This window comes from Mobula birostris, chromosome 11 (assembly GCF_030028105.1).
Source record: "Mobula birostris isolate sMobBir1 chromosome 11, sMobBir1.hap1, whole genome shotgun sequence".
Lineage (NCBI taxonomy): Eukaryota > Metazoa > Chordata > Chondrichthyes > Myliobatiformes > Myliobatidae > Mobula > Mobula birostris.
In genome coordinates this window covers 60,898,119-60,923,681 of record NC_092380.1, presented here as the reverse complement: position 1 = coordinate 60,923,681, position 25,563 = coordinate 60,898,119, and the positions used below count along the sequence as shown (strand labels likewise).

General features: G+C 39.9%; 1 protein-coding gene across 1 annotated transcript in view; it reads left to right on the top strand.

Annotated features, from left to right (window-relative positions):
- slc22a18 (solute carrier family 22 member 18) overlaps positions 1–25,563 on the top strand; it is a 159,916-nt gene that overhangs the window by 22,269 nt on the left and 112,084 nt on the right. The window contains exon 2 of the mRNA XM_072272304.1: positions 20,949–21,046. Coding sequence (XP_072128405.1) covers positions 20,949–21,046 — 98 coding nt within the window. The remainder of the gene's footprint in view (positions 1–20,948; positions 21,047–25,563) is intronic.

The following is a 25,563-nucleotide window of genomic DNA, read 5'->3' as shown; positions in this document are numbered from 1 at the left end:
TTCTTACCATCACTGTCACGTAGCACTGGCAGCAATCCTGAGAATGCCACCTTGAGGTCCTGTTCTTCAGCCTTCTGCCTAGTTCCCGAAACTCACAATTCAGGACCTCATTCCTCTTCCTGCCTATGTCGTTGGTCCCTACATGTATCACGACTTCTGGTTGCTTTCCCTCTCGTACCAGGATGTCGTGCACCCGGTCAGAGACATCCCGGACCCTGGCACCCGGGAGGCAACAAACCATGCGGGTGTCCTTCTCACGTCCACAAAATCTCCTGTCTGCTCCCCTGACTATAGAGTCTCCAATGACGACAGCTCTCCTCTTCTCCGTCCCACCCTTCTACACCATCGGGTCAGACTCAGTGCTGGAGGCCCTGCCACCGTGGCTCACACCTGGTCGGTCATCCCCACCAACAGTATCCAGGACGGTAAACTTATTATTCAGGGGAATGGCTACAGGGGTGCTCTGCACTACCTGTCTGCTCACCTTCGTTTTCCCCCCTCTGACTGTCACCCAACGACCTGCTTCCGACAGCCTAGGTGTGACTACCTCCCTGTAGCTCTCATCTATGACTACCTCATTCTCCCTTATGAGTCGAAGGTCATCCAGCTCCTTCTCTAGATTCCTTACACGGTGTTCCAGATCGCCCAGCCGTATGCACTTCTGGGAGATGTGACTCTGCGGGAGAGGGGAGTTCCCCCAAGACTGCCACATCTCACATGAGAGGCACATCACCGTCTCAGGAGACATTGTAAAAACTAACTGCGAGCAAGCTTGTCCTCTGCCTCTTCTCGTCAAAGCCTCTTGAGTCAAAGCTCCACTCCTTCACTGGCCACTTTCCACAGGCCGCTTCGCTTGAGCTATCCCTCTATTTATCTGTTTGAGCTTTTCAAAATGCTTGGTCACCTGACCTCGACTGCCCAATCAGCCGCTTTCTGCTGAGTCAACCTTATAAAATGTTTAAAAGTTTGGGAGGCATTGACAAAGTTTCTCTTCCCCAGATTCAAGATTCAAATGTACATTGAAACCTACAGTATAATGTGTTATTTCCATTGTCAACCAACACACCTGAGGGTGTGCTAGGGGTGGCATGCAAGTGTCACCACGCGTTTCAGTATAGCCTGCCCGCAATGCTCAGAACAACAACACAGAATGTAACAAGAGCAAAACCAGCCCCGTTCCTTCCCCCTCACCCATGCACATACACAGTCTTCCAACCCCAAGACAGATCAGTTTCAACCTCCAGTGGAGTGAGGAGTCCGAAACTAGTGGGTATAGATAAGGGGCAAGAGAGGAAAGAGGTAAAGGGGACTTGACTGGCAGCTTTTTCATGCAGAGGATGGTGAAAATATGAAACAAGCCTCCAGAGTAAGTGATTGAGGCAGTGTCATTTAAGAAGCCCCCCCCAGATATGTACATGGAGGGGAGGGGCCAGGAAAGATGTGGGCTGAATGCAGGAAATTGGGACTAGCTAGGTGAAGAATATGGTCAGCATGGACTTGTACAGGCCCTTCGGTCCAACAGGGTGTTGTTCTATAACTCTATTTAGCAAGAATTGTCCCTTTAACTCTGTACCCAATAATTATTTTTAAAAAACAATAACAAACATCCTTTAATTTTATAAGATTGAAGTGCAATATGGTAGTTTTAATATTCTTTATTACTTAGAGTACCCTGGATTTTGCCGCCATCAATGAAGGAACAATGTTATTGGTGTCTCTCAGTCTCTTGGGAAGCTGTGACAATCCACTGTTTATACACAGTATATCTTGTGGTCTGGTGCCCTCTACAGTGGATCTGTAGCATGTACAAAATGACAGAAAACTGGCTTTTGCAATTAATCTATCCTACATTCTAGCAGAGCCACCTCTGTAGCTGGAGAGGAGTAAAACATTTTTGTCATTCCCTCTTATAATACAACACTACCAGACTTACTTTTCAAGTGCCAAGACTGATTTGCTTTCAAGACACTTTTTGTAGTCCACTTTCATGAAATCATCTCTCAGCTTCCAGCCTTAGCCAAATTTAAAACCTATATTTTAATCTTTTGAACTTTCCAAAAATGTGCTGAAACAAACGTAACCAGAAAAGTGGTACTAATGTTCTCTGTCCTGCTTCATTCCCTAAATGCAAACCTGAATTGCTTTGCACTCCTGTTGGGCTTGCTAACTGCTGGCTGAAACATTCTGCTAAATGCAATTGTGTGATTCTGTGTCCTCTGTACAAATGTCTCTGTCAATATAAAAAAAAGTTGAAATTCACTATTACTATCCTAGTTCAACTTTTTTTCAGAAATTTGTTTACACGTTTGGCTCCTGCCTCTCTTAGACTGTTGAGCCCAATAGTACACTCCTACTGTGTAACTGCCGCAGTTTTTTCATGTCAATCTATTTCTTCACTTGATGAACCTTCCAACATAATGTATCATACCGCCAAGCAGTGACTGTTTCACCAATATTGCCACTCTGTATCTTGTCTGTAAACCGCATACATGAAAAGTTTAAGGACATTTCCATAATAGCTGTAACAAACTTCCACATAACGTATCAGTGTCCTCAGTGCATTTGCCTTATTCATTAAGACTTGCATTTAGATGTCTGCCATTAAAAGCAAAGGAATACTTAATTTCCTAATCTTATTCCTATAGGTCTCTAAAAATCTCAAGGTTGCATACAGTATACATACAGTACTTTGAACTTTGAAATCTTGTAAGTTTTCTACTCTACCAGTTTCTGCCCCTGCTTTTCTTAAATTTTGCTCATTTTCCACCCCCTCCTAACTACCACCTGCCACAGCACTAACAAATCTACCTTGGGACTATTGTTTCTGGCCTTTTAGGGTATAACCTGGTCAGCCTCTACAATTGCCACTTTCTCCAGATCCATACTGTTTTGATGCTCTCAATAGTCTGTTCTTCTGTCTGGTAGTTGCTTGGTCCTCCTCTGGCTGCATAAACAAGCTATAGGATGAGCATTTTCTGAAATGTCCAAATCTTCAAAGTTTGAGTTCCTCTAGCTCGCACCACTTCCTTGACCCCACGTTATCCAGGATACTGACCAGCTCAGGAGTACCTACGTACCATAGGTTTATGTGTTCCACAAGTCCAAGGTGCTATGCCATTCATCTGTTTATTATTAGGTTAAATCACAAAGTGGAAATCAGAACATCACCTCTTTTCTGTGATTACACTGAAAAGTCTCACTCACCAGATTGCCATGTTTCGTACTCTTGACAGATCTGTGCTATTTGCAAAAATGATAGTGCGTCTAGAGGAAAAAAAAATCTGTAGCGAAAGGGAATAGAAATAGTGCAAATAAAACTAGTGATAGTAAAATTCTTTAAGAATATGACCCCACATTTAGAAAATTAACTTTTTGTTCAAGAAAGGTTAGCTTGCACTACCCCATCCCCACTTTTTCTTAAGTTAGTAAACAACTCATGGACAGCTCTAAAATTTCACTTGTTAAATGTATCATGGTGAAAGTCATAAACCAGAACAAACTGGACAGTAACCTACAGGCTTCCATATTCAATTACACATATAGAAACTACAGGAACTTGTAGTTTATTGTACTGCATAAAATGCAATATAACCCCAAAACTGAGCCAATGTTTCAAATGAATAAATTGTTGTTTTTCTGTTTGCTCATCTACCAATAAATAAAGTGGCTAAATAGAATTGCCTGCCATCTGTTCACCTTTAATAAAGAATTGGAGAAGCACAGAAGAAGTGCATGAGAACAGCACAAGTATCCAGTACAGATTACAAATTTGCTTTTGCTGTATCCAGTGTTGTCATTTGTTTCCTTCTGACATGTGGAATAAATGAAGTTGGCTGAGCAGTGGCTTCTGTAACAGTGGGAAAGACCAAAGGAAGCCATGCCGGATCATCAGCCCAACACTTCTGAGTGAACATGGTGTGAATACTTCAGTCTTTTTATTCTGGTGCTCCCCATAAATGTCTCGCTGTTGCGAGGATGAAGAAGCTGATGTACTCTCCTCCCGTTAGCTGTGGAATTATCAGCCACTATTGAAGACTGTTTATGGAAAGCTGTAGAACTCTGTCTTGCCTGCTGATAGTGAGATCCCATGCTGTGTATGTTGCAGGCCGTTTGGCCTGCTTAACGTACATGCTTCACAAGGCCAGCACGTAATTTTTGGGTATGGTTCGTGCTGCTTCCAGCATGGCCTTCTGCTGTAATTATTCAACCTGACTTGATTATCTGGCTTGGCGATGATGTTAGAGTGTGGAGTACGCCGGATTATGTCGTTACAGAACAGAATGGAAATATTTCTTCTACTGTGATGGTCCACAGTGATCAGTTTTGATCTGGCAAATTTGTTCATGAGAAAAGAAGTAGTAACTGCACCTCCTGAGACAATTGTAGATTGAAGCTTCGTTATAAAATTTGAGCATATAATGTGGGTTAATACCTTTCTGTTGCATTACAAGAGGATTCCTCATTTCAATGGAATATTAGATCAAGTTTACCAATAAAATATCCTGAGGAAGTGAAAAGCTTTGCTTAATAACAAGTAATTACCTAACAGACCTTGTTTTAATCTGTGGTTCTATTTTATTTCTAGTCTTGTGCAAATATGAGCACTCAATAAAAAAAAAAGCTGTCATTTAAGCCGCACCAAGTTCTTCCTTTTGGTCCCAGATAAACTTTCAATGGTCTCAGTTAGCACCATATGGCCACACTTGTGCCTTCTGTCCCATTCCCCTGGGGTTGTTCACATCTCAGCACACCTCTGCCTGCTATGGAATTGCTTTTCCCTGATTCTGGTGAAAATGATTAATCTGGGGCATTAATCTGAGTCTCTTTCAGGAGGTGCTATCTGACCTGCTATGTATTTCCTGCATTTTCTACTTTTATTTTGTAGTTAATGCATGATCTAGGAACGTTCAGGACATTCTTAGACAAACTTAGACAAGGAATTGGGAAGGTTGAAAGTGAGTCTGGTGCTGCAGCTGGATAACAGCGTGTAGTTTTCCTTTCCAAGGGCCTATTCAAATCCGTCCCCATGTATTCATAATGAGTGCCTCCTAATGGATCTCCTGACTACCACCTTGAGTAGTTTCTGACTACCTTTTGCTAACCCAAATCTTTCATCTTATGCACTTGCCTGTTTCAAAATGTTAGAGAAGTTAACTTCATTGCATTGTTGAACTAGCATCTTATTCAGTTATCATCAGTCTTTCTTGTCTGAATGCTTTCTACTTACTAGACTGTGTTGGGTGGACTAGGAAGTGGGTAAAGAGAGGAAAATCTTTAAACTGACAGGAAGGAGTGAGAAATTGTGAGCTGGGCTAAAAGAGTAGAAAATGAGAGACTTGAAGGCTCAATCAGTTAGTGTTCATGGGTTTAATGTCCATTCAGAACTGGGATGGCAAAGGGGAAGAAGCTGTTCCCGAACTGTTAGGTGTGTCTTCTGTGTCTGCTTCCTGATGGTAGCAATGAGAGCAAGGCATGACCTGCATGATGGGGGTCCTTAATGATAGACGCCACCTTTTTGAGGCATCACTCCTTGATACTACGGAGGCTAGTGCTCACGATGGGGCTTTCTAAGTTTAAAACTCTCTGCAGAATATTTCAATTCTGTGCAGGAGCAACCTCCTCCACTCCCTCCCAATACCAGACGGTGATGCAGCCAGTTAGAATGCTCTCCACAATACATTTGTAGGAATTTGCAAGTGTTTTTGGCGATATACCAAATTTCCTCAATATAGCCGCTGTTGTGCCGCCTTTGTAGCTGCATTGATATGTTGGGTCTAGGTTAGATCTTCAGATATTGACACCCATGAATTTGAAATTGCTCACTCTTTCCACTTCTGAGGACTGGTGTGTATTCCTTCGTCTTAGCCTTCCTGAAGCCCACAATCAGTTATTTGGTCTGACTGACGTTGAGTGCAAGGTTGTTTCTGTGATACCATTCAATTAGCTGATATATCTTTCTCCTGTGTGTCCTCTCATTACCATCTGAAATTCTGCCAACAATAGTTGTACCATCAACAAATTTACAGATGGCATTTGAGTTGAGCCTAGCCGCAGAGTCACAGTCAAATTTTGTGAGAAGCTTCCCTTCGATTTCCAGCTGGCCTCCAAGTATCTCTCACTAGTGAAGGCAAAAAATGGTTTGACTTGGCTACAGAAGCTCAGAAATTTATCGATGGCCTCCCTGTTACTTCGAGTCCCTCAGATTCGGCCTGATTACTTCTACTGGAGGAGAAGTACCTTTTTTGTTTTTTTTTCCTGATCTTTCTTTCTTAGGTCAGTAAATTTTTTTTCTCATGGTTCTTGCAGGTAGGTCACTGGATAAATTCTGTTTACTTGTTTTTATATTTTTTCTTAAACACTAGTTCATATCTTTTATTTTGGATTGTTGCCTTGAGTTAAGCTTAATAAATTTTGGTGGAATTGTTTTTCTTTTCACTATGTGTAACTTTAGTTTGCAGTGCTAAAAGTTTTTTGGTTTTTAATTCGTACAAGATGGAGCTGATGATGATGTTGAGAGACAGGAAGTTGGGTTATGAGACTTTTTTTGAAGAGCTTGCTGCTGTTTTTCAGTAGCTTTCTTGTCGTGCGGTCTGCGGGGGTGGGGAGGGAACCCTAATGCCAATATTATTCATAGAACCTTTTAGATATTTGTATTATTCAGGACGTAATTCTGTCCTGTTTCTCTTGTTTTATACTTTTGCCCCAGAGCTGTTACTCGAATTTCTGACAATGCTTATGCTTACTATCCTCTGTCTTTTTTTTAAAAGGACAGTGGTTAGTCCGTTGAATTTTGTAAGCTGGAATATTAAGGGATTGAATCATCCTGTTAAAAGAAGGAAGGTGTTTTCACATCTTAGACAGCTTAATGCAGCAATTGCTTTTTTGCAAGAAACACACATTCGTAGTTCGGCTAACCTTTGTCTCATGTCAAGATGGGTGGGGCAGCACTTCATTCTGCTTTTCATGCTAAAGCCAGGGGGTCTCAAATTTTATAAATCAAAATGTTCCCTTTGAGCTTCATAACAAAGTATCTGATACAAATGGTCGTTTTATTATTGTCTCGGGGAAATTATATAACACACTGGTAGTCTTGGCTAACGTATACACTCCCAATTCAGATGATGTGGAGTTTTTTTGATTTTTTTTTTCTCTTTGTTGCCTGAGCTGAGTTCATATTCTCTTATATTGGGCGGTGATTTTAATTGTCGGATAGATCCAGTTTTGGATCGATCATCTTCTATTCCTAGACTACCAAGTAAATCTGCTTTATCAATTCAGTCTTTCCTTTCCAATTATGGTATCTCCGATGTATGGCGTTTTCTTTATCCAAATGAGAGAGATTACTCTTTTTTTTCACATGTTCATCACACTTTTACTAGAATTGATTATTTTAATTGATAATCAGCTGATTCCATCTGTTCGCTTTTGTGACTATCAGAGTATATTGATTTCAGATCTCGCCCCAGTCACGCTGTCTATAATTCTTCCTGGTTTCCCCCAAATGAATAAGCATTGGCGCTTTAATCTGACCCTGCTGTCGGATAATGATTTTGTAAAATTTATTGAGGACTAGATAGTATTTTTTCTAAAATACTAACACATCATCTGAAACCTCAAGTCAGGTTGTTTGGCGCGCTATGAAAGCATATTTAAGGGGTCAAATAATTTCATACACTGTGAATTTAAAAAGAATGACCCATAAAGAGCAATTAGATCTGGTCAATCAAATTAATGCAACAGATCAACTATATGCCCAGACCAAAAATCTGGAGTTGTATGAGAAACGAGTGGAACTTCAAACTCAGTTTAACCTTATTTCCATTCACCTAACTGTACACCAACTTTTGGAAAGTAAGAGCCGGTTTTATGTCCATGGTGATAAATCCGGTAAATTTTTAGTTAACCAACTAAGACGCTCTAAAGCTAAACAACATATTACAAAAATTCAAATGGGAAATGAGAACATTACATTGAATCATTCTGAAATTAATGACACATTCAAGAATTACTATTCTCAACTCTATACTTCTGAATCTTTAAATGATAATATTTCTGTCGAGCATTTTTTAAATAGTTTAAATATTCCTATGCTTTCTCCTGATTTCAAAGCAAAATTGAATGAGCCATTATCATTGGAGGAAATATCCTCAGCTATTTCTGCATTGCAGTCTGGTAAATCTCCTGGACCTGATGAGTTTTCAGCAGAATTTTATAAATCATTTTCCTCACTGCTTTTGCCTCAACTAATTTTAGTTTTATCTGACTTGTTTAAACAAGGTGAGTTTCTAGCTTCACTTAATAAGGCATGTATCATTCTTTTAGTGAAAAAAGGTAAAAATCCATCAGAGTGTTCTTCGTACGGGTGGATTTCTTTGCTAAATTTTGATGTTAAAATTTTGGCTAAAGTTTTGGCCCGTAGATTGGAGAACATTCTACCCTCAATTATTTCTGAAGACCAAACTGGTTTTATTAAAAATAATCTCCCTTTTTTTAAAATACGGCATCTATTTAATATCTTATACTCACCTTCAGCTGGGATTCCTGAATGTGTCATTTCTCTAGACGTGGAGAAAGCATTCGATCGTGCGGAGTGGTATTATATTTTTGCGGTTTTAGAAAAATTTGATTTTGGACGAAGTTTTATTACGTGGATTAAATTATTATATTCACACCCCACTGCTTCTGTCTTGGCCAACTCTCAGCAATCCCAACCTTTCAACCTTAAACATGGCACCTGGCAAGGGTGCCCTTTAAGTCCCTTATTTTTTGATCTGGCCATAGATCCATTGGCGATTGCATTTTGTGGCTGTGCTGAATTGATGGGGATGGGGGGGGGGTTGGTGTTGAGCACAAAGTCTCTCTTTATGCTGATGATCTTTTACTTTTTATATCAAATCTGACTACCTCCTTATCCCCAATGTTTTCACTCCTTAATAAATTTAGCCAGTTTTCCAGATACAAACTTAATTTAGATAGGAGTGAACTCTTTCCAATAAACAGAGAAGCACAAATATTAGAATTTCATAACCTCCCTTTTAAAGTAATAAATAATCAATTTACTTACCTTGGCATTACAATAACAAGGAATTATAAACGTCTTTTTGGATAAAATTTCACTAATCTTTTAAATCATACAAAACAAAGTCTAATACTGTGATCACCCCTGTCCATGTCTCTAATAGGTCGAATTAATGTTAAAATGTACTAACGTTTGTACATCCTTCCTAAATTTTTATACTTATTTCAATCTTTACTAATTTTTATTTCTAAAGGTTTTTTTGACTCGTTAGATTCTATTATTTCATCCTATCTATGGAAGGGCAAACGTCCCAGACTAAATAAAGGTCACCTTTAAAAACTTAAAAGGGTAAATGGTATGGCCTTGCCCAATTTTCATTTATATTACTGGGCAGCCAACAAATGTTGTTTCATCTTTTGGTCTTACTTTTATAATCAGTGTAACTGCCTAATATGGGTGGCAATGGAGTTGAACTCTTATAAGAATCTCTCCATTCCCTCTCTTTTTGAATCCGTACTTCCTTGCCATCTGCCTAAATCAATTGTTAATCCTGTCATCAGACACACTCTGAGAATATGGGCTCAGTTCAGAAAATATAATGGTCTTCGCGGTTTCTCTCTCTAGTCCTACTCTACATAATCATTTTTTTTCAGCCTTCTCTGCAAGATTTCACATTTCAAGACTGGCACAAAAAGGGCATTAGGTGCTTTGAAGATCTTTAATTTATAGACAATCACTTTGCAACTTTTGAACAACTGTCTGTAAAGTTCAATCTACCTAACACTCATTTCTTTAGATACCTCCAAAATATCAACCCTTTAATACCAAACTTTCCTGAGGTACCCGATTTAAAAAATGTTGTGGATTTGTTTCTTCATATGAACCCATTGGGTAAAGGTTTAATATCCACTATTCGAGATATGTTTGCGATTTTGAGGCAAGCCGCTTTTGACAAAATTAAAACTGCCTGGAAGCATGATTTAAATCTTTCTCTGTCTGACGAGGTTTGGGATTCAATTCTCAAGTCAGTTAATTCAACTTCTTTATGTGCTCACCACTGCCTTTTACAGTTCAAAGTTGTACATGGGGCTCATATGTCTAAAACTAAATTATCGCGGTTCTATCCTGATATTAGTCCCTGTTGTGACAAGTGTAAAGGGGGCGAGGCTTCGCTTATTCATATGTACTGGGTTTGTCCTAACTTGGAGAAATTCTGGAGAGATTTTTTAAACTTTATCCCATATACTTAATTGGTATTTGGATCCTAACCCTCTGATTGCTCTTTTCAGTACCTCGGGAGAAGTTGATACGCATCTGAGTCCGGCTAAGTGTTGTACATTGTCTTTTGCCTCTCCTTTGGCCAAACGTGCAGTCCTTAGGTGGAGAGATGTTGCCCCACCAACTCATGCTCAATGGCTCAGAGACATTGTGTCCCGTTTAGACCTTGAAAAGATTCATTATTCACTTCTTAATTTGGACATAAAGTTCCAAAAGGTGTGGGGACCTTTTCTTGAATATTTTCATAATTCCCATTTAGATTAAGGGTTTATCCCTTTTTTTTTGCATTTAAATCCCTTACTTCCAGCTTTTTTCGGTTAAGACTTACGGTTTTTTTTAATGTCTAAACATATTATAGGTCAGGTAGTAGGCAATATACATTTTAATAAATACAGCTCTGTGGTGATAAAAGTTCTGATTAACTTTTCTACATATCGTAAGGTTGGCTTGGAGTTGGGTAGTGGGAGGATGGGGTGGTTACTAACTTTATACGTTTCTACTATCGGTGCTTTTTCTTAACTGTTGTGAACTGTACATTTGATATGTTTGCTTTGCACTGTATAAATCTTTTTTACTTTGCATTGTAAAAACTTATTTTAAAAAATTAATTTAAAAAAATTTGTGAGAAGAAGGTAAGTAAAGGAAAAGACAAGAGGAAACGTATTCAGACAAATGCACAAAGAAAATAAAAATTAAAATGGAGGCACAGGAACAAACATGTCAATGGGAATTTACAGTAATTCTAAAGTTGAGGAAGGACTTGGGAGGAAACATCCTGAAACAAACTAAACAGCAGTTTTGGAGTGCTGCCACAATTAGCGAGCCTGTTTATTCTCCTACACAATTTGCAACCAATGGTTCACATTCTTTGTGCTAAGAGTGCATAATTTCCCCATATGGTACCGTTATAGTGCTCGGCTTTCAGTGCAAACAGATTTTTAGCCCCTGGTTCCTGTAGTTTGTTAACCAGGTCAGCAGTTCAAGTGCTGCATGTGGTCCAAGTTGAGGGAAACCTAAACATAGACAAGAATTCCCTGATTTTGTAGCTTCTGAAATGATATAATCTAAACTTGCATATAAAGAATGAGTGCAAATTTGAGTCAACGCTTCAAAGAAACCAGATAAACCATAACTAAAATTCTTTTGGTTTTCATCTTTAATGCTGGTGTGAGGTAGAATAGAGTTAGCTAAGTTCATCCTGATATCACAAAGCTGTTTCACTCCAGCAAATGATCTGAAAACTCCGATGAGAGCAAGAAGTCAAACAAAGCAAATGCTGGGGGAGGAGATTGTGCAGAAGATTAGCTTGAAGAATATGTGGAACACACAGAGCTTTTTGCGAGGCATGTTTTTAATCACTTTCAATCTCCACCAGACCTCATCCCACTACCTAACGCAGCAGAATCACAGAACGGTTTCACCATGGAATGATGCCATTTAGCCCAAATAATTAATGCCAAATATGTGAAGGGGCAATCTTGCTCATATGTCCGCACCCCGGTTCTCTCCTTGCAGTTTTGTAAATTATTTCTTGTCAGATACTTACCTAGTTCTCTTTTGAATCTACCTCCAAAACTGCCCCTGCCAGTATATTCCAGAACCCAATCACTCATTGCATGAATACATTTTGTCATAATCTTGCTTTTGGGTTCTTTAGTCAATCACCATTCTACAGTACTGTGCAAAAGTCTTAGGCACATATATATTGCTAGGGAGCCTAAAACTTTTGCACAGTACTGTAGTAATTTTATGTATTGCACTGTACTGTTGTTGCCAAAAATGTTCATGACATATATGAGTGAAGATATGGGTCTCTGTTATGCACTGCTGAGAGTGGGAAGTGGACAGGGAGAGGGTAATCGTGGTTGGGAAAAGGGGAAGGGAAAGGGGAGAGAACAGGAAACACCAAAGAGACATTCTGTAATGATCAATAAGCCAATTGTTTGGAATCAAATGACCTTGTTTGGTGTCTCGGGGCTAGGTGTATATGTGCCCAGCCCCTCCTCCTCAGCTTGCTGTCCAACTTCACTCCAGTGGTGCTCCATCCTCACCACTCCCAACACTCTTTGTTCCTGCCAAATTTATGTACACACTCTCCGCTCCACAGTGACAAGTATGGTACTGTGCAAAAATCTTGGGCACCCGAGTACTTATTAGTTTCTTTCTACTTGGTGTCTATATCCTGGTGATTTTAAATACCATGACCACTTTCTCTTACCGCCTCTTCATTACAACAATCCCAGCTTCCCTGGTCTATCCACATTACCAATGTCTTCCATCCCAAAATCATTTTGATAAACATCTTCTGAACTTCCAGTAATAGCTCCCCCCCCTTCACCATTCCCCATCCTCATTTTCCTTTCTCACCTTATCTCCTTGCCTCCGCCCATCTCATCACCTCCCTCTGGTGCTTCTCACCCTTCCCTTTCTTCCATGGCATTCTGTCCTCTCCTATCAGATTCTCCCTTCAAAAGCCCTTTATCTCTTTCACCAATCGACTTCCCTCCCCCTCCCCTGGTTTCACCTGTCACCTACTACTATGTCCTCCCCTTCCCCCATCCTCTTACTCTGACTTCTAATCTCTTTTCTCCAGTCCTGCTGAAGGGTCTCAACCTGAAACGTCAACTCTCTGCTCTTTTCCATTGATGCTGCCTGGCCTGCTGAGTTCCTCCAGCATTTTGTGTGTGTTACTTTGATTTCCAGCATCTGCAGATTTTCTCTTGTTTGTGAAACATCTTTGTAAATACCTTACTGTTTTTGTAAAATGCGGCACCCAGAGCTGGTCACTATATTTAATTTGTGGCCAGACCAATGTTTAATAAAAGTTCATTATACATTTTTTCTTTTGTACTCTATGGCTTTATTTGGCTTTATTTATAAAGACTGACTCTATTTGTATATTGTGTTATCAATGTAAACTTGCATTCCTCTTCATACTCATTCATTCTTATCCTGATTCCTCATAAGTTTGAGTATGTTTCTGCTCAACAATTGCTCAATAAATTTATTACTGGAAGTCCTATTCTTTATGCCTCTCAGTTTGGGACATACCTAGAAGCAGAACATTTGCTCTAAATTACTCAATTCATTATTTTAAATACCCCCTCCATTCATTTTTTTAAATAGATCTATCAAGTCACTTCTCAATCTTTTCAGGGAGATGTTTCGCAATTGTCTTATTAAGAGTTGACAGAGCAGAGAGAACAGGAACAGAATGGGGGGGGGTCTCTGCTACTTGAAAAGAGAGGAACGAAAGACGGCATTTAGCATAAAACAGCTACTGTTATACACAAAAGATGAGAAAATTCCATAGATAAGGGGCAGCCAATTAGAAAATACTATTTAATACTGTGGTAAAATTAGCCAATGAGAAAATACTAGCCACTTAATGAAAGAACAAAGCTTCCAGAATTATATTTGGAATAGCTACTAGAGGCATATTAAACTTTCATATATAAAGGTTGCTTAAAATAGAAGCAGATGATTGATTGTAAAACTGCAAAGAAAATAACAACTAAAATTAAACAGTCTGAACCAGCAATCCCCCCCTCCACCTTTAATTCTAAATCACGCGTTTAGAATCATTACATCTGAAAATTCAGAGGCAGAAAATCTTTTAGTATTCATGTTACAAAATTGTCAAATAAAAACTACTTGGGTTATGCAATAGCATAGAGTATATATTCTTCAAAGTATTCATAAGATTGTCATAGTTAGGCAGATTAGTAGGCACACTTCCACAAGTTTGAACTATTTTATTAATGATTGCTTTTAAAGAAGTAAAAAAAGATGTAAATTATGATAAGACTTATTGATATGATTAATATGAGTAACGACAGCTTCCATGAATTGAATAAATCCTATCATAGAAATCTTATCCATCAAGTTGATGTATTTTAGTTGCTTCTTTACAAATATAATCAGCCAAATTAGTGATGACTTCTGACTTGGGTATGTAAGTACAATGCCTATAATCGCACATGTTCTTCCCCCACCCTTAACTGCTAAGAGAACATCTAATGCCGTATGATTTTGAAGAACCATTTTATACTGCCAGATAGCAACCATTTCTATTGTTACCTTTCCCAAGGCTTCAGCAGTGTCATTGGTTACCCTTTCTGAAGGCTGATTTATACTTCTGCATTAACTCGACGCCGTAACCTACGCAAGTGACCTACGCGCGTTGTGAGCATTTATACTTGTGCATTGGTGTGTCTGCGTCACTCTGCAATTCGCGCACTTCACGCATGCGCACCCACCTGCCCATGCAAGGCTTCATGGTCATGGTAGTCTTTCTGGGGTAAACAAGTTTAAAGCGAGCGTCTTTTTTTGTAAAAGCGAAATGTGTCCTCCATAATTTCGGAGGTCTGTAAAGCTTTATGGAAAGCATTGCAGCCAGAGTTCCTTCCCTGCCCTTAAGTCACCCAATGGGAAGCTATTGCAGCGTAGGAGGAAATACGATGCTCCCAGGCGGACCAGTACCAGCTGTTGTGTTCTGCGTTGCCGCGACGCATAGTTACATTTTGGGGGAGGTGCGTGTCAGGCTACAGCGCAGGGTTCTGCGTAGGCTCTACGTAGGGTTCGCGGCGACGCCATACCTATGGCGTCGAGTTGATGCAGAAGTATAAATCAGCCTTAAGGCTGCAGCAACAGTTTTAATCTCTCTTTCAGTCCATAAAATGGGAAGACAATTGATGCAAAATGATGTCCTTTTGAAATGTGTCATTTACTTCTAGACTCATTGGAGATAAAGGTAAGGTGTGTGTATGTTTCATGGCAGGAGAAACGTACCCTAAATAGCAAGATCCTAACCAATTGCATGGAAGAGGGGAGTAGGTTCAATTTCTGCACATAAAGTACATATTGTTCTATGAATGTAGACCATTTCGTATTACTTGGCAGGAGCTTTGTTGGATTGTGATATTTTTGCTCATCAATAATACAAGTATACATTATGAATCAACTCAACTGGCAGATTATGATTAGGGGAAATTGAAAAAAAAGCAAATAATAATACAATAAACTTCACAATGTCCAGTAGTTGTCAACTTGCCTGAAATCTACTGGCTGGTTAGTGATTTGTTTACTGTAGCTCAGCAGCATAAGCAGTGTGACAGAGGTTACTGACACATTAACCACTGCACTATTGTCTTTGTCAGGTACCACTTAATAGCTCACTTGCAACGACTGACAAGTATCCACTTTTACCTTCCACTTGCACTGCTGAGTTGATAATTAACAGCCCTTGATAAGGACCTTCCTGTCGAGTTCACAGTGGTTCCTTATGCAGTTTCTTAATCAGGTCCCACTTGCCAAGAATCAGGGTATGTCCTCCTTCTGCCTGGTGTTCCCAAGCAGCAGAAAGCTGTTGAGAAGCAAACTGTACAGCTTGGGTTAATTTCACACAACAGTTGACCAAACTCTCTGCCATAATGTGTATATCACCCTCTGTGAGGTCGAGGACTACCAGCAGTGAGATAGAATGCACTGTTACCATCTTGAATAGACTTGGTTAAGTTTTATTGGTTGGGTGCTCTGATGCTACCTAAGACTGTAGGAAGAGCCTAGGCCATGGTACACCTTCCTCATGATACTTAGTCAGTTGTTATTTGATTATCAGTTGGCATAAATCCAGATAAACATTCCCAGGGAAATGTATTTCTGGGTGAGAGTTGAAGTGACATAGCATTCCCCATCTAGGGATATAGTCCTTGATCAGAGTTTTTGCTGTGTGTGTGTTGCTGTCACTTTCCTTGCTGGAATAGTTTACACCCATCTTGAAAACTTGTCCATTATTACCAGTACATCTGAGTATCCTTGGCACTTTGGTAAAGAAATGTAGTCTACTTATAAATGTAAAACTGGACCAACCGGGTCAGGAGCACCTAATTGGTGTAGCTTTCCACTACTCCAGGATCTATTTTCTGGAATGTCATGCATCTTTAAACATTTGTGGAGCTTGTGTCCTGAATTTTGGGTTTCACCATATTGGGTGAATGTCAATCATCTTTTGCAATGCAATGTGTCCTAGGGTGTGTGTTTGCTGTGCCAGATAAGGAAGCAACTTATTTGGAACTACTAGGCTCTGACTAGTGCCATATGTACATACTCCATCATTGTTTAACTTCTCCCCATTCTCCATCCACTGCCATTTTTCCTCTGGAGAGCATTAAACCTGGATATCTTGTATGCTTGTGATACAAAGCTCAACTTTGTTTCCATAAATTCAGTTGTCTGGTTCACTGTATATATTCTTGGTGTTCCTTTTATTTTTTTTTGTGCTGCCTTTTTTGCAATTTCATCTCCACAGCTTTCCATTGAAGTCATCTTGGAGTGACTTTTTATTTTAATACAGCAACTTCTGATGGTAGTTGTATAGCATCCATAAGTTCTGGTACTAGTTGGCCATTCTTGACTAGGAGTCCTTACTGCTGTAAGAAATCCTCTGTCTTCATAGGTTTCCAAAATCATGAAAAAAATCCAAAAGCATATCAAGAATCAGTGTAGATATTAGCTGATCTTCCTTCCGCCAACTTACAGGCTTCAGTCAAATCAGTGTATAGAATCAGATCTTTGGCAGAGTAATAGCCAACAAGATATTGTCATTCTCCATGTTCTTCAGTTAAAACTGCCGTCATGTGTTTCTCATTGATATACAGGGTAAATGACTTGCCTATATCAGGTATTCTTAGAAGCACGCTATGTCATCTTTAAAGTTTGAAACGCTTTCAGTTGCTCTTCATTAAGAGTCACAGGGTCATTCGAGCAGTTGCTGTCCTTCAGCAGATTGAATAGTTGTGCAATAGTTGATGGATATGCCACTAGCTTATCAATACATTGACAACAATGGTGCTATCTTTAGTCCTGTGTGTCTTCACGCCTTTGGTCTTTATTGGAGCAATCAGTAACATAGCTGTTAATCTTTTTGTTTCATCACTGTCATCCCCACCTGAGTCGCGAGCGACTGCTATACAGTCCATGCCATGTCCATCCAGTAGCTCCTTGGAGTTCAGGTAATGTCGCTGTTCTGGGAGTCTGCCCAATATAGGCCGTAATTCTCCCAAGTTCCGATGGTGGCACTTTATAGGGAAACTTGTCAATGTGAGATGTAATATGGAACTTCAGAAGTAGGTGTTTGCCTGGGCGGAGCATCAACAGTTGTGTCACTAGTGGGACTGCACACTTGAATTCACAGTTGTGCTTTCTTGTATTGCTTCATTGTGTTCCTAAGCCCCAAATAATGCATTTTGATTGAATTAAAAACACAAGATTCTGTAGATGTTTGAAATCCAGAGCAACACATACAAACAAGTTTCTCCAATATTTTGTGTGTGTGACTTCAATTGAATTACCGTCTTGTTCTTTCGCTCGTTCAGTTAAAGCAAATTTCCCTCTTTGGACTTTTTACCATCACTGTCATGCTGTTTTGTAGTTTGTTGCAAGTTTCACGTGTTTTTTTTTGACTAGTAAAAGACATTACTCATCACGTTAACTCTTTCACTCACACACATTTGATCAAACCGGCCACACAGTCTTATCTCTAAGTCAGATGCAACCATTTTCTGGATCCTAACACATGCTTTCTTATTCTTAATAAACTTAACATTATTGGTATCTTTCAGATTTTTTCATTAGTTTTATCAAACAGATGTTTCATTCTGGTAAGAATTCTTAGGACTTTTCACAACTTTGGCCATCATTTTGATTTTGATCTTAAACCATGCGTACTTCTTATTACTTTGACCGTGATCTCGAAATATCAATAGTTTGCAGCGAAAATTTTAACAGGTTGTTGTGAAACTCAAATTAAATTCTTTTTTTCCCCAAGCTCCGCTGGCTTGCACGTATTTAAGTTGTTTTACGCACTCTACTAGCTTATAGAAATTTTTTTATTAATCTGTGCTCCTCTGCTTACGCAAATTTAGTTTTTGATGCTCTACCAGTTTGTATATTTAGTATGTGCTCTCCCGGTTTTGCATATAGCTCTACCGGGTTATGTTTCTATTTTACAGATACTGTATGCTTTTTTACACAGCAGCAGAGCGATCCTCAATCATGATTTCCATCCAATGATGTAGAAGCCAAAATTAGTTTTCTCTCAGACAATTTGGGATATAAAGAGGAAGTTCTTGCCCCTTTTGTTTAGGTGTGATTCCTCCAAGCTCTAAATCTTTGCAATCATGTTAGCTGGCTAGGCCAATTGTTGGTTTCTGCTTTAAATCCAAGTTTCTTGGATGAGTCATAAAACATGTTGCTTCATTATCATTTTATTAAGAGTTGATAGAATAAAGAGAATAGGAACAGAACAGTGTCAGGGGGTCACTGCTACCTGAAAAGAGAGGAACTAAAGATGACGATTAACATGAAACAGCTACTTTTATACCCAAAAGGTAAGAAAATTCCGTAGATGAAAGACAACCAATTAGAAAATGCTTATTTGATTGACTAATGAGAAAATGTTAAACAAGAGAAATCCAAGCATCACACACAAAATGCTGGAGGAACTTAGCAGGCCAGGCAGCATCTATGGAAAAGAGTAAACCATCGATGTTTCGGACTGAGAACCTTAATCAGGTCTGGAGAAGATGAGAAGTCAGAGTAAGAAGGTGGGGGGAGGGGAGGAAGAAATAGAAGGTGATAGGTGAAACTAAGAGAGGGGGAGAGGTGAAGTAAAGAGCTAGGAAGTCGCTTTGTGAAAGAGATAGAAGGCTAGAGAAGGGGGAATCTTACAGGAGAGGACAGAAAACCATGGAAGAAAGAAAAGGAGGAGAGGAGCACCAGAGGGAGGTGATGGGCAGGTAAGGAAATGAGGTGAGAGAGAGAATGGGAATAGTAAAGGAGAAGTGGTGGGGGGGCATTACCAGAGTTCAAAAAATCGATGTTCATGCCATTGTGTACCCAGACTGAATATAAGGTGTTGCTCTTCCAACCTGAGTGTGGCTTCATCGCAGCAGTAGAAGAGGCCTTGAACTGACATCTCAGAATGAGAATGGGAAGTGGAATTAAAATGGGTGTCCACGAGGAGATCCCACTTTTTCTGGCCTACAGAGAACAGGTGCTCTATGACAATCTACGTCTGATCTCACCAATATACAGGAGGCCACATCGGAGCACTGGATACAGCAGGTGACCCCAACAGACTCTCAGGTGAAGTCCTGTTGAAAGGTCTCGGCCTGAAATGTTGACTGTACCTCTTCCTAGAGATCCTACCTGGCCTGCTGCGTTCACCAGCAACTTTGATGTATGTTGCTATCACCTGGAAGGACTGTTTGGGGCCCTGTATGGTAGTGAGGGAGGAGGTGTAGGGGCAGGTGTGGCACTTGTTCTGCTTACAAGGATAAGTGCCGGGAGGGAGATCCGTGTGGAGAGAAAATACTCGCCACTTAATGAAAGAGCAAAGCTTCCAGAATTATTATTTGTGTAGCAACTAGAGGCATATTAAACTGTTACGTATACAAAGACTACTTAAATACAAGCAGATAATTAACTGTTAAACAACAAAGAAAATGACAATTAAAGTTAAACAGTCAGACCCAACAATGCCGATATTAAATTTCATTTTCTGTTTATATGCCAATTATCTAGATTAGATATCTACAGTAACAGATGCCTCTGAGTGTTCAAACACCTTTGTCACAAAGTAATTCACACAAATAGTCTAAAAGCTTCTGGGGGCAGAAATCTCAGACACCTAAAGTTAATGTTGTCAGGGCTGTCTCTGAGTACACGATTATTGTAAATACACAAACTATTGATTGCTTATATCTTTAACCATGTTTGATGTGCTAAGTGACAATGTCTGTCTGGTCTGCCAGCTGCATCTCGGTCACAATGCTGCAAATAACTTAGTCATGTTGCCTGGTTTGATGGAAGCCGATTAACACAACACCATTGCCTTAAAGTTTGGCTATTGCATATGCAATTTCTTAGTCTGGGAAGCAGCCTGTACTTTTAACTTCAATTTACTGCTTGCAATTTACACAAAGAAATTAAGGCTAATTGCAAGCTTTGTGAACTTATTTACATTTACTTTAAGAACTGAAGCCTGGTTCTCATTTGCTATATTCACATTACTCTAGAATACTCTCTAACACTTATATTAAAATTCATTTGCTGTTTATATGCCAATGATCCAGATCTATTTGTCATTTTGTATTTTGTCCCTTTTTTAACTACAAGCCCCAATTTAGTCAATTGAAAATTTTAGCATTGTACTTCTGATTCCTGGTGTCAAATTATTTAAACAAATGAATTTACTGCAAGGCACTATATTCCACGCAACACACTTAAAAGTTGCTGGTGAATGCAGCAGGCCAGGCAGCATCTCTAGGAAGAGGTACAGTCGACGTTTTGGGCCGAGACCCTTCGTCCACTCCTGTTTGGTATCAATTATTGGTACTGTCTGATACTTTTAAAGTACTGCTGTGTGTTCTGCTGTTAATTGCATCCTGAATTTAAAGAATTTTCTTTATGTTGGATGTGGCAGAGATAATTTGATGGATTTACCTCCACTTTCAGTGATCAATATTACACTGGCAGCAATGTTTCTATTTAAAAAATGTGGAGGGAACAGCGTCTATCAGAGCTCTTGTCTGTTTCAAACAGTACACAGTATTATCCCAGATTCTAACAGTTAATGTTTTGTCCCCAGTATTTGTCGAAGAAGTTGGGGATGGATGCGATCATGTTTGGTTATCTACAGACAGCGTTTGCTATTATCCAGCTTCTGGGTGGACCTCTGTTTGGCAGGTAAGTATTTTGGTCCAGGAAGTGAGGTTGTCCAGGGTAAATTTCAGCTTAGCTGCTATTCCGCAAGAATTTAAAGAGAACAATGCTCATTAACTCCAACTTCAAAGGCACATAAAGATATAGAAGTACAACACGGAAACAGGCCCTTTGTCACATCTAGTCCATGCCAAACCATTTAAACTGCTTAGTTCCACTGAACTCCACCCGGACCATAGCTGTCCATACCCTTCCCATTTGTATACCTATCCAAACATCTCTTAAACATTGAAATTGAGCTTGCACGTACCACTTGCAATGGCAACACATTCCATACTCTAACAACCCTTTGAGTGAAGAAGTTCCCCATCATGTTCTGCTTAAACATTTCACCTTCCACCCTTAACCTATGACCTCTAGTTGTAGTCCCACCTACCCTTGATAGAAAAAGCATGCTTGTATTTACCCTATCTCTATCCCTCATAATCTTGTATATCTCTGTCAAACCTCCCCTCAATCTTCTATGTTCTAAGGAATAAAGTCCTAACCTAGTCAGTCTTTCCTTATAATTCAGATCCATCAGACCAAGCACCATTCTTGTGAATTTTCTCTGTATTCTATCAGCCTTATTTACATTTTTCCTGTAGGCAGGTGACCAAAACTGTCCACAATACTCCAAGTTAGACCTCACCAGTATCTTGTACAACTTGAACATAACATCTCAGTACTTTGATTTATGAAGCCCAATGTGCCAAAAGCTATCTTTACAACCCAACCTACGTGCGTCGCCACATCTGATGAATTATGGACCTGTATTCCCAAATCCTTCTGTTCCACTGCATTCCACAGTCCCTAACTGTTCAGTGCATAAGGCCTACCCTACTTGATCCGACCGAAGTGCAACACCTTGCATTAAATTCCATCTGCCATTTTTCAGCCCACTTTTCCAGCTGGTGCAGATCCCGCTGCAAGCTCTGGTAGTCTTCCTCACTGTCCACTGCATCCCCAATCGTGGTGATATCCGCATTATCATCCAGATCATTGATATAGATGACAAATAACAGCAGACCTAGCACCAATCCCTGCGACACTCCACTCCACGGGCCTCCAGTCAAAGAGGTAATCATCTACTACCGCTCTCTGGTTTCTCCCACAAGGCTAACGTCTAGTCCAATTTACTACCTCATCTTGAATGCCAAGTGACTAAACCTTTCTGATGAAACTCCCATGCAGGACCTTGCCAAAGTCCATGCAGACAACATCCACTGCCTTGCCTCCATCTACTTTCCTGGTAACTTCCTCAAAAAAACTCTGTAAGATTTGATAGACATGACCTACCATGCATGAAGCAATGCTGACTATTCCTAATCAGGCTGCCTGTCAAAATACTCATATATTGGGTCCCTAAGATACCTTCCAATAACTTTCCCAATACTATAGGCTCACTGGCCTATAGCTTCCTGGTTTATTTTTTAGAGGACTTTCTTAAACAGCAGAAAACTTGTTCATGTTGCCTTTTATTCTGACAAGCACATTAAAACTTTGTACTCGAAATTTCTCTTCTGAAGGTCTCCCACCTACCAAGTACACCTTTGCCTGAAAACAGTCTGTTCCAATCCACACTTGCAGTCCCTTTCTGATACCACCAAAATTGGCCTTTCTCCAATTTAGGTCTGGTATGCAGGTTGAGATTCTATCTTTTTCCATATTTACTTTGAAACTAATGGCATTATGATCACTAGATGCAGAGTGTTCCACTACACAAACTTCTGTCACCTGCCCTGTCTCATTCCCTAATAGGAGATCAAGTATTGAACCCTCTCTCATTGGTACTTCTATGAACTGATTAAGGAAATATGGGAATTCAATATGCATGTAGATTGGGTAAATCAGGTTGGTGCTGCACTACAGGAGGTGGAATTTCTTGTGTGCCTACGAGATCTATAGAGCAGCTCGTGGCTGAACCCACTAGAGGATCAGCTATTCTGGAATGGTTGTTGTGTAATCAACCATAATTGATTAGAGAGCTTAAGGTAAAAGAGCCCTGAGAACAAGTAATCATAATATGACTGAATTTGCCCTGAAATTTGAGAAGCTAAAGTCAGATGTATCAGTACTACAGTGGAGTAAAGGCAATTACAGAGGCCTGAGGGAGGAGTTGGCCAGAATTGATTGGAAAAGAACACTAGCAAAGATGACGGCAGAGCAGCAATTGCTGGAATTTCTGGAAGCAATTTGGAAGGCATAGGATATACTGTACATCTCAAAGAGAAAGAAATATTCTGAAGGGAAGATGACACAGCCATAGCTAACAAGAGAAGTCAAAGCCAACGTAAAAGCCAAAGTGAGGGCATATAATAAAGCAAAAATTAGTGGGAAGTTTGAGGATTGGGAAACTTTTAAAAACCAACAGAAGGCAACTAAAAAAGTCATTAAGAAGGTAAAGTTAGCCAATAATATTAAAAAGGATAACCAAAGTTTCTTCAGATACATAAAATGTTAAAGAGAGGCGAGAGTAGATATTGGACCGCTGGGAAATGATGCTGGGGAGATAGTAATGGGGGCAAAGAAAAGGCCAATGAACTGAATCAGTATTTTGTATCAGTCTTCACTGTGGAAGACATTAGCAGTGGTGGAAGTTCCAGAAGTGAAGGTTTATGAAGTGTGTGAAGTTACCGTAACTAAAGAGAAGGTTCATAGGAAATTGGAATGTCTGAAGGTAAAAAGGTCACCTAGACTAGATGGTATGCACCCCAGAGTTTTGAAAAAGGTGGCTGAGGAGATCATGGTGGCATTACTGATGATGTTTCAAAAATCATTAGATTCTGGAATGGTTCCAGAAGACTGTCACCCCACTCTTCATGAAGGGAGAGAGGCAGAAGAAAGGAAACTATAGGCCAGTTAGTCTGACCTCAGTGGTTGGGAATATGTTGGAGTTGATTATTAAGGATGAGGTCTCAGGGTACTTGGAAGCACATGATAAAATAGGCCGTAGTCAGCAGATTTCCTCAAGGGAAAAATCTTGCCTGTCAAATCTGTTGGAATTTTTTGAAGAAATGACATGTAGGATAGACAAAGGAGAATTGGTTGATGAGGTATACTTTGATTTTCAGAAGGCCCAAGGTTCCACACCTGAACCTGTTTAACAAGCTACGAGCCCATGGTATTACAGGAAAGATTCTAGCATGGATAAATCAGTGTCTGATTGGCAGGAGGCAAGAAGTGAGAATAAAGGGAGCCTTTTCTGGTTGGCTACCAGAGACTAGTGGTGTTCCACAGGGGTCTGTGTTGGGACAGATTCTTTTTGTGTTATATGTCAATGATTTGGATGATGGAATTGATAGCTTTATTGCAACGTTTGCACATGATATGAAGATAGGTGGAGGAGTAGGTAGTTTTGAGGAAGTAGGCTACAGAAGGACTTGGACAGATTAGGAGAATGGGCAAAGAAATGGCAGGTGGAATATAGTGTTGGGAAGTGCATGGTCATGCACTTTGGTTGAAGAAATGAAAGGACTGAATATTTTCTAAATGGAGAGAAATACAAAATGAGATGCAAAGGGACTTGGGAATCCCTGTGCAGGATTCCCTTACAGTTAGTTTGCAGGTTGGGTCTGTGGTAAGGAGCCAAATGAAACGTTAGCATTAATTTCAAGAGGGCTAGAACATAAAAGCAAGGATGTAATGTTGAAGCTTTATAAAGCACCGATGAGGCCTCACTTGGAGTATTGTGAGCAGATATGGGCCCCTTAGAAAGGATGTGCTGAAACTAGAGAGGGTTCAAAGGAGGTCCATGAAAATGATTCCAAGATTGAATAATGATATGAAGAGTGTCAGATGGCTCTTGGGTCTGTATTTACTAGAATTCAGAAGAATGAGGAGTGACATTGAAACCTATTGAATGGTGAAAGACCTTGATAGAGTGCATGTGGAGAAGATGTTTCCTCTGGTGGGAGAGTTTAAGACCAGAGGACACAGCCTCAGAGTAGTTGGGCATCTTTTTAGGACGGAGATGAGGAGGAATTTCTTTAGCCAGAGAATGAATGTGGAATTCTTTGCCATAGGCTTCTGTAGAGGCCAAATCTTTATGTATATTTAAGGCAGAAGTAGATAGAGACTTGATTGGTCAGAGCATGAAGGAATATGGGGAGATGGCAGGAGATTGAGGCTGAGAGGAAATTGTAGAGCAGAGACAATGGGCCAAATGGCCTAATTCTGCTCCTATATCTTATGGTCTCATGGAAACTTTCCTGAACAGATTTGACAAACTCTGTCCCATCTAGTCCTTTTACAGTGTGGAAGTCTTAGTCAAAATGTGGATAGTTAAGATCACCTACTGTAACAACCTTGTGTTTCTTGCAACAGTCTGCGATCTCTACAAATTTGTCCTCTTCTTATTCCTCAGTTCCACCCATACAACCTCAATAGATGAGTTCTCCAGTCTGTCCTAACTGAGCACTGTCGTGACTAGTACCTCCACCCTTTCCCCTTTAATCCCTTTCACTCTGTCACACCTAAAACAACGGAACCCCAGAATATTG